This window comes from Microchirus variegatus (genome assembly GCF_963457635.1).
Source record: "Microchirus variegatus genome assembly, chromosome: 2".
Taxonomy (NCBI): Eukaryota; Metazoa; Chordata; class Actinopteri; order Pleuronectiformes; family Soleidae; genus Microchirus; species Microchirus variegatus.
The window spans coordinates 43,667,820-43,678,213 of NC_139803.1; the positions used below are offsets into that span (position 1 = coordinate 43,667,820).

At 40.2% G+C, this 10,394-nt stretch overlaps 1 protein-coding gene across 1 annotated transcript; it reads left to right on the plus strand.

Moving 5' to 3' along the window:
* Positions 1-3,351: 3,351 nt before the first annotated feature.
* On the plus strand, positions 3,352-7,761 carry LOC310942307 (cysteinyl leukotriene receptor 1-like; the record flags this gene model as incomplete). Its single annotated transcript, XM_083907680.1, has 5 exons — positions 3,352-3,388; positions 3,654-3,840; positions 4,962-5,129; positions 6,535-6,702; positions 7,242-7,761. The coding sequence occupies 5 exons, from the start codon at positions 3,352-3,354 to the stop codon at positions 7,759-7,761; spliced, it is 1,080 nt and encodes a 359-aa protein (XP_083763806.1).
* Between the last annotated feature and the right edge of the window lie 2,633 nt (positions 7,762-10,394).

Below are 10,394 nucleotides of genomic sequence, written 5' to 3' on the forward strand. Positions count from 1 at the left end.
CCCCCTTTAAAAAAAAGGTGAACTCTTCCTTTAATTACGTCTCTGCAGGTGTATGATTAAATGGCGCCATCTAGTGGAGAAAAGTGAACCACAGATGTTTGGTTGTGGACCGTCCACCTGTCAAACGGAACCTCCACTGCCCCCGCTGCGGTGTTTAACACGTCCCGGCGCCTCCCCGGGCTCCAGCTCCAGCTCCGAGCCGACCGTGTTGGAGACCTAAAGGCAGCGGGGATGTGCGTTCATCGGCTGGGGTCACACGTTCAGTACACTCGCTGTGTCGGTCAGGAGCTCCGTGAACCCCGGCACCGGAGCGACGTTAGCAGCGTGCTAACAACGCGTGAGCGGGGAGCAGCAACGTTGTTAGCGGGGAGCCACACAAGCTAATCGGTTAGCAACACAGCACCGAAGTCCGTTTCTTGGTTTGAAAATACACTCAAAGCGGTTTAGTTTTAAAACCACTCGTCATAGTCGTCGGATCTGGACTAAGGTCTCTCTATTTCTGCGATATTTGTGATGAAAACACCGAAGGTTAAACGTTAGAAAAACTGGCCACAAGAGTGCGAAATGAACGGCTCCCGTGTCCAATGTGAAACTGCTAGCATAGACGTGGCTCTGCTACATGCTAGCTGTGGCAGCAAAACTAGCAACGTGAGTAACGTTTATGACCAAATATAACGTTAATATATGAATATTATCAACTAAACCTGGACTGGAATATAGTCTCAAGTGTTCGAGAGTGGGGTCGTCAGCGTTGGTGGTATAGTGGTTAGCATAGCTGCCTTCCAAGCAGTTGACCCGGGTTCGATTCCCGGCCAACGCAATGTTTTTTTTCTTTCCATTTAATCATAATTTACAGATGTTCCGTCACTATTCTGAAGTATGTAGTTAATATTCTGATATAATAAGTCAATATTTGAGACAGTAAGTCCATATTTTTAGATTATAAGTCTAAATTTGAGATAAGTCCATATTTTTACATAAGTCAATATTCTTAGATAAGAAGTCCATATTTGAGATACGTCCATATTTTTAGATAACAACTCAATACTTGAGATTATAAGTCCATATTTTTAGACAATAAGTCAATATTCTAGACTATAAGTCCATATTTTTAGATAATAAGTCCATATTTTAGATAATAAGTCCATATTTTAGACAATAAGTCCATATTTTTAGATAACGAGTCCATATTTTCAGACAATAAGTCCATATTTTAGATAATAAGTCCATATTTTCAGACAATAAGTCCATATTTAAGAAAATAAGTCCATATTTGCGATAAGTCCACATTTTTACATTATAAGTCAATATTCTGAGATAGTAAGGCCATATTTGAGATAAGTCCATATTTTTAGATAATAAGTCAATATTTTTAGATAAGTCAATATTCTGAGTCAATAAGTCCATATTTTAGACAATAAGTCCATATTTTTAGATAATAAGTCCATATTTTAGATAATAAGTCCATATTTTAGACAATAAGTCCATATTTTAGATAAGTCCATATTTTTAGACAATAAGTCCATATTTTAGATAAGTCCATATTTTTAGATTTTAAGTCCATATTTTTAGACAATAAGTCAATATTTTTAGATAACGAGTCCGTATTTGAGATAATAAGTCCATATTTTTAGATAAGTCCATATTTTTAGATAATAAGTCTATATTTGAGATAACAAGTCAATATTTGAGACAATAAGTCCATATTTTTAGACAATAAGTCCATATCTTTAGATAATAAGTAAATATTTGAGACACTAAGTCAATATTCTGAGATAATCTATTAGAGAAGTCTTTATTTGAGATGTTATGTTATGCATAAAGTGACAGTCGATGACTTTAATGACACTAAGTCATGATAAAATAATAAGTCATCATTAAGATAAGATATTAAAATGAGATGCTGAGTCACTGTGACGTCAGTGAGTCACGAGTGTAATTCTGGAGAAAGACAGAGTTATTTTTGAGAAGGTGATCGACGAGTTCAAACAACTTCACAAATGTTTGTGTGTGTGTGTGTGTGTGTGTGCACTTCCTGATTGTTTACATCCTGGAGAGTGTGTGTGTGTGTGTGTGTGCATGCATGCGTGTGTGTGTGTGCGTGTGTGTGTGTGCGTAACAGCTTATCGTTTCCAGGGAATGCAGCTGCGGATGAACACACACACGTTCACAGCCTGAGGATTTGAATCGTGAGCTCAGATAAAGGACAGAGACAAAGACACACACACACACACACAGGTGTGAGGACGGATGATGATGATGATGATGATGAAGAACTCACTGGTTTAAGGTCAGTTTCAGCCTCTCTTCACTTCTTTCAACTCTTTGCATGTTCACCACTGAGTGTATACTGATAATAATATGTCTATATATATTTACTGGACCATCGTTGTACACAGTAACTGTATTTATACAACGTTAATGTACCCGTATGTACGCAGTATCACTATATATGTGTGTTTATAGTATAGCATAATGAGATAATCGATCATTATAATGTGTGCAGTGATGTTAAAAAAACTGACGTTTGTAAACCACTCACTCTCCCACACCAAAGTCCATAGAGTAAACCAGTGATTTTAACATCACAGAGACACAGGAGTTCACAGGAGTTGTTGATCCACTGCTGCCTCCATCACTAACTTACAATGACTGATTTTAGTGAATTCGGCTTTTAAAATATTTAATTTGGACTTAAATCAGTGACGCAAAGTGACCACACGAGGCAGCAGAGGACCAGCAGCTTCTGTGTCCCCGTGAGCTAAAATCACTGGTTTTCTCTATGGGGTTTGGTGTGGGAGAGTGAGTGGTTTATAAACGTCAGTTTCCTGTTGTTAAAGTCTGTCTAACAGTGAAATAAAGACGTGAACGCGTTCTAAAGATGTCGTAGACTTAAACTGACGTAGATTTTGTGAAGTACAAAAGGTTTAATTAACAAGAAACTGACTTTTATAAACCACTCACTCTCCCACACCAAAGTCCATAGAGTAAACCAGTGATTTTAACACCACAGAGACACAGGAGTTCACAGGAGTTGTTGATCCACTGCTGCCTCCATCACTAACTTACAATGTCTTATTTTAGTGAATTCGGCTTTAAAATGATTTAATTTAGACTTAATTCAGTGACACAAAGTGACCACACGAGGCAGCAGCAGACCAGCAGCTCCTAAAATCACTGCTTTTCTCTATGGGGTTTGGTGTGGGAGAGTGAGTGGCTTACAAACGTCAGTTGCCTGTTGTTAAAGTCTGTCTAACAGTGAAATACAGTGGAAAACATGATTGGAATATTTTAGATTTCATGAGATTAGCCTTTTGCTAAGATCGTTATCGTCGTTATTCCTTCGCTAACATGGCGTTTCAGCCGATGTTCCGTCTGTTCCTCGTACGTGATTTTTCAAACCTGAACTGTCAGTGTCAGTGTCAGTGGGTGACTGTTCTTTGTATACAAATTAACTGTGTGTGTGTGTGTGTGTGTGCGTGCATGTGTGTGTGTGTGTGTGTGGGACAGTGAAGGAATGAGGAAACAAACTTCTCCTCTGGGGAACAAAACACTTTATACAAACATCAGTTTCCTGTTGGATAAGTCTGTCGATCAGTGAAATAAAGACGTGTTTTATGTGTGTGTGTGTGTGTGTGTCCGTGTGTCCTCAGAACACCTGGTTGCCATGGCCACCGCCCTGTGCAACAACACGTCGTCAACATGGCTGACGGAGTGTTCGCACGACTACGATCACGTCAAGTTCAGCGTCTACAAATACACGTATCTGCTGCTGTTTCCTGTCGCCTTCATCTCCAACGCCGTCGTCCTGGTGGTGTTTTACCTGCACAGCTGCCGCAGGTGTGCACGCACACGCACACGCACATGCACATGCACACTCACACGCACATGCACGTGCACTTTCTACTTTATTCTTTTCTATGTTGTTCCATTCTATTGTTTTTTACTTTGTTCTATACTATTTTTTCTACTTTGTTCTATTCTATCATTTCCTACTTTGTTCTATTCTATCATTTTCTACTTTGTTCTATTCTATTGTTTTCTACTTTGTTCTATTCTATTATTTTCTATTGTGTTCTTATCTATTGTTTTCTACTTTATTCTATTCTATCATTTTCTACATGTTCTATTCTATAATTTTCTACATTGTTCTATTCGATCATTTTCTTCTTTGTTCTATTCTATTAGTTTCTACTTTGGTTTATTCTATCGTTTTCTACTTTGTTCTATCATCATTTTCTGCTTTGTTCTATTATGTTATCTATTCTTTGTTCTATTCTATTGTTTTCTACTTTGTTTTATTCTATTATTTTCTACTTTGTTCTATTCTATTGTTTTTTAACTTTGTTCTATTCTTTTTTTTACTTTATTCTATTCTACAATGTTCTACTTTGTTCTTTTCTATTATTTTCTACTGCTCTATTCTATTGTTTTCTATTCTATTGTTTTCTACTTTATTCTATTCTATCATTGTCTACCTTATTCTATTCTATCATTTTCTACTTTGTTCTATTCTATCATTTTCAACTTTGTTCTACTTTATTGTTTTCTATTTTGTTCTATTCTATTATCTCTACTCTGTTCTGTTTTATCATTTTCTACTTTGCTCTATTCTATTTTTTTCTAGTTCGTTCTATTCTACTTTATTATATTCTCTCATTTTCCACTTTGTTCTATTCTATAATTTTCTACTTTATCTTATTCTATGTTGTTCCATTCCATTTTTTTCTACTTTGTTCTATTCTGTTATCTCTTCTTTGTTCTATTCTATAGTATTGTACTTTATTCTATTCTATCGCTTTCTTTTTCACAGTAGTTTTCAGTTTATCTTCACTTTGACCACAGCACCATCTTGTGGTTGTGTTGAAGAGCTGCAGGTCAAACATTATTACATGATCATGTCTGTTCATTCAAAACACAAACAAACTAAACTCGACCGTCTTCGCGTCTCCTCTCAACAGAAGCTCCGCCTTCTCCGTGGTGGTGATGAACCTCGCCCTATCAGACTGCAGCTTCTCGCTAACGCTGCCTCTGCGTCTGATGTACTATTTCCACGATGCAGTTTGGACTTTCCCCGACTGGCTGTGCCGAGTGTGTCAGTACTTCTTCTACGTCAACCTGTACACCAGGTAACGCTAATGTGTAACGCTAATGTGTAACGCTAATGTGTAACACTAATGTGTAACGCTAATGTCCCCACAGGGCTAATGTGTAACGCTAATGTCCCCACAGGGCTAATGTGTAACGCTAATGTCCCCACAGCGCTAATGTGTAACACTAATGTGTAACGCTAATGTCCCCACAGCACTAATGTGTAACGCTAATGTCCCCACAGCGCTAATGTGTAACGCTAATGTCCCCACAGCGCTAATGTGTAACGCTAATGTCCCCACAGGGCTAATGTGTAACACTAATGTGTAACACTAATGTGTAACGCTAATGTCCCCACAGCACTAATGTGTAACGCTAATGTCCCCACAGCGCTAATGTGTAACGCTAATGTCCCCACAGCGCTAATGTGTAACGCTAATGTCCCCACAGGGCTAATGTGTAACGCTAATGTCCCCACAGGGCTAATGTGTAACACTAATGTGTAACACTAATGTGTAACGCTAATGTCCCCACAGGGCTAATGTGTAACGCTAATGTCCCCACAGCGCTAATGTGTAACACTAATGTGTAACGCTAATGTCCCCACAGCGCTAATGTGTAACGCAAATGTGTAACGCTAATGTGTAAAGCTAATGTGTAATGCTAATGTGTTACGCTAATGTTTAACACTAATGTTTAACACTAATGTGTAACACTAATGTGTAACACTAATGTGTAACACTAATGTCCCCACAGGGCTAATGTGTAGCGCTAAAGTCCCCACATCGCTAATGTGTAACACTAATGTGTAACGCTAATGTCCCCACAGGGCTAATGTGTAACGCTAATGTCCCCACAGGGCTAATGTGTAACACTAATGTGTAACACTAATGTGTAACGCTAATGTCCCCACAGCACTAATGTGTAACGCTAATGTCCCCACAGCGCTAATGTGTAACGCTAATGTGTAACACTAATGTGTAACGCTAATGTCCCCACAGCGCTAATGTGTAACGCTAATGTGTAACGCTAATGTGTAACTCTAATGTGTAACGCTAATGTGTAACACTAATGTGTAACACTAATGTGTAACGCTAATGTCCCCACAGCGCTAATGTGTAACGCTAATGTGTAACACTAATGTCCCCACAGGGCTAATGTGTAACGCTAATGTGTAACACTAATGTGTAACGCTAATGTCCCCACAGCGCTATATGTAACGCTAATGTGTAACACTAATGTCCCCACAGGGCTTATGTGTAACGCTAATGTGTGACACTAATGTGTAACGCTAATGTCCCCACAGCGCTATATGTAACGCTAATGTGTAACACTAATGTCCCCACAGGGCTAATGTGTAACGCTAATGTCCCCACAGCACTAATGTGTAACACACAAATCTGAACAAACACCTTAGCGTTAGCTTCGTTCTTCTTCCCTCAGCATCTTCTTCCTCACTCTTATGAGCATGCTACGTTGGCTCGCCGTGGCCAAGCCCCACTATCACCGCTGCCAGGCCACGCCCACTCGGACCTTATTGGTTTGCCTTGGGATCTGGCTGTTTGTGGGCGGGTCTTGTGCTCCCTTCCTGTACAGTGGCATGACAATCAGGTAAAAAAGAGTTAGCATTTTTTTACTTTTTACAATGGTCATAGCATTTTCTTCTATGAGCGTCTAATGCAAGTTAGCATTATGCTAATTATACATTATGTTCCATTTCCATTTTAGGGGCCGTTTCTTACACAAGAACGCCCCATGACCTCACAAATTCCAAGTTCTGACTACAAACGGAACACTAGCATGGTGGTAGCTAGCTAGTAATACCGTATTGGGGTTGTTCCGAGTTTCCAAGTTGGAAATCCGAACTTAGGGAACCTTTCTTATACAAGCGCGCCCCATGCCGTCATGGGAATCCACAGTTCCGAGCTTTAACTACAAATGGAACACTAGCATGGTGGTAGCTAGCTAGGAATACCATATTGTATTTTCTTATACAAGCGCGCCCCTTGACCTCAGGGGAATCCAAGTTCGGGGGAAAATTTGGAGTTCTGACCACAAATGGAACACACCATTAGCTAGCTTGCTCGCTATAGCTATATATAATATACATGCTAACAGAACAACTTTTAACACCTTCTCCGTGTCTTCAGAGAAAACCTGCCTCGCTGTTTTGAGCCGTCTTGTGGATCCAGCGTAAAACTCGTCCTCATCTTGAACTACGTGGGCTCGACTGTCGGCTTCCTGCTTCCCTTTGTCCTCATCCTCATTTGCTACTGCGGCATCGTACGACACCTGATGGACCAGTCCGGCCTCCGCAGAACCCCCGACACCTGCCGGCGCAACCGCCGCCACTCTGCGCAAATGGTTACCATCGTGACCGCGACTTTCCTGTTCTGCTTCCTGCCCTATCACGTGATCCGATCGGTGCACCTGCACGCCACGTACAACAACTGGAGCTGCGATGTCAGGGTTCCGCTGCAGCTAGCGGTGGTGGTGACGCTGTGTCTGGCGGCGGCGAACAGCGTCGTCAACCCGCTGCTGTACTACTACTCCACGCGGATGTTCCGAAACAACGTGAAGTTCGCTCGCGTCTCCATTTTGTCCAGCAGGAGGAGGTCGAACGGATCCAGGAAAACGGACACTACGGAGCTTCATCGGCCGTCGCTGTAGCGCGGCTATCGTTAGCAACGGGGATCGCGAGAGCACTCGTGGCCTCGCATGTTTGATTGTGTTTATATTTCTTGAAATGCTAACTTCACGCTCTTGTACAAGCTAATAGCATCACAAGAGACGTTTTCCCAATAGTTTTGTTGGATTTTAGGACTCAGGAAGTTTCGCAAAAGGTAGTAGGAAGTAAAAATGTCGAAGGAGCACCCCCCTCGGATTTCCATGTACCATTTGTACACGGCCCTGGTAGGACGTTACTACTTCCTCTACTTATGACACGCCCACTGATGATGTCACCGTTCATGCGGAAGAACCGATTATTTTTGTTTCTAGCCAAAAAACCAACTTTTCAGGTTCCAGAACTAGCATAGAGCCCGGCCGGCGTCAAGCGGCTAACGGAGCGTCGTTATTGCTAACAATAGCTAGCTCGAGATACTTTCTCGTCCATATTTCTTCCAAGTTCCCAAATGGGACGCCACTCCCCGGTTTCCGACGTCTGGTGTAAATGGAATGCGCCATACGTTGCACGCCATCAAGCGCCGCATCGTTCTCCTGATGCCCCGCCCCCTCCCCCCCAAAAACTGTGCCGTCGCTCCAGCGAAGAAGACCTTAGCTTCCTCTGTTAGCGTCGCAGATTCGGGCGACGTCAGCAAGAAGTTCTCCACGACCGAGAGGAGACCCTCCCCCGTCACGTGCGAATATGCGGAAGCTACTAGCATGAACTATATTTATGATTATATACATATAAGTATATAAGTTTATATATAAAATATCTTTGTTTGAAGGCCACCTTTATATTCGGTGTTTGTTACTTTGTTAAAAAGACAGATTATATACAGAAATTACAGCACTTCCTGTTTACATCACAGCACTTCCTGTTTACATTAATCAGTTTTCATAACAATATTTATATTTATTTATTAAGTCACATTCTGATCTCTGTCATGTATTCATTTGATTTCTTTGATATATTACACTTTTAAAAAAGAAAAAAAGTGACGTAAAGCCTTTGTCTGTGTTTGTCCACCGGGGGGCAGCAGCACAAACATTTATAAAGTGACTATTCTTCACTCATCAACAATGGAAACAGTTTATACAAGTGATTAAATCATCAATCAGTCATTGACACGGTGTAAAGTCAACTTTAGAAGGTTTTAATTCAATCACGTTGTCGTATGTTATAAAGTGGTGTTAACTTTGGGAAGAGGGAGGTCAAAGGTCAAAGGTCAGACATCAGCGTTGCCATGGTAACAGGGAGGGAGGAGTTAATTCTTTTTCTCGACAGAAAAGACTGTTTTGCTTTCTGCCTTTGTCCGAGTTTCCTGTCCTCCAGGTGTTTCCTGACCACACCCCCTTTTGTTGCACACACACACACACACACACAGACTGAGGCGATGAAACTGTTTGTCAGGTGATGTTTGCACAAGGTTTACAGTCGTTTCACTCAACAGGTTCTGCACTCTGAGGTTTTTTTTCGCTTTGGAACCCAATTTTTTTTTTTTCCCCAGCCCTAATATCTGTGATGATGACGTCATCGTGACGTATCAGAAAGACTCGCCCCGCCCACAACCGCGAGACAACAATGTGAGAAAGAAGTGGACTCATCATCGTCTACATTACACCAAAACACGGACTGCTCCTTTAACTCCGCTGCCAATGACATGCGACACGGCACCAAAGATCGTCTCTGTGAAAGAGGATGACGCACTCGTCAAAAAAAAGTAACTTTTGACATAAATAAAAACAATAGAAATGGTCATAGTCAGGAAAAATGTTTATGATTATTATTACATTTTATGATACATTTTCACCAAGAAAAAACTTTAAAGTAAACTAGAAAATAATATTATTATTATTATAAACATTACATTATTATAAATAAATAAACTGAGTCACACTGAAATCTTTTAAAACATATATAGTTTACTGAATACAACGTGTAAAATAAACCAAAAGTTTATCAAAAGTGAAAAGAAACCGATTTATTGAGTTAAAAAGTTTGAACTGGCAATGTGGTAACATTATTAACCAGCTCAAAAATATAACATATTGATTTAAAATGATGATTTATTCAGTGAAAAGTTAAAAATGTCAAAGTAAAATAGGATAAACCTGTTCAAAAGTGTAAGATAGTGATTTAAATCTACGATTTATTTGGTGAAAAGTTAAAATCATCAATGTAAAATAGGATATAACTGTTCAAAAGTGTAATATATTGATTTAAAACTATGATTTATTGAGTAAATGGTTGAAAATATACACAAAAATGTGGATTAACCTGTTAAAAAGTGTAAGATGTTAATTTAAAAGTATGATTTATCCAGTGAAAAGTTAAAAATGTCAAAATAAATATGATAAACCGGTTAAATAAGTGTAAAATATCATTCAAAATAACATTTAAAATGTTGATTTACTGAGTGAAAACATGAACATTACAGTTAAAACGTGAATTTTTGAATAAAACCGTCGATTTTCCCACTTGTCGCGATATCCCGGGTCTGTAAATGTGGGTGAGAGTGACACATCTGTCCGTGTCCCAGCTCTGTGGCGGCGACCCATCCGGGCCCGCGGGGACGCGCACGCACGCAGTCACCGCGCGCACGCACGTTCGCTCGCTCGCTCACACACACCCGCCG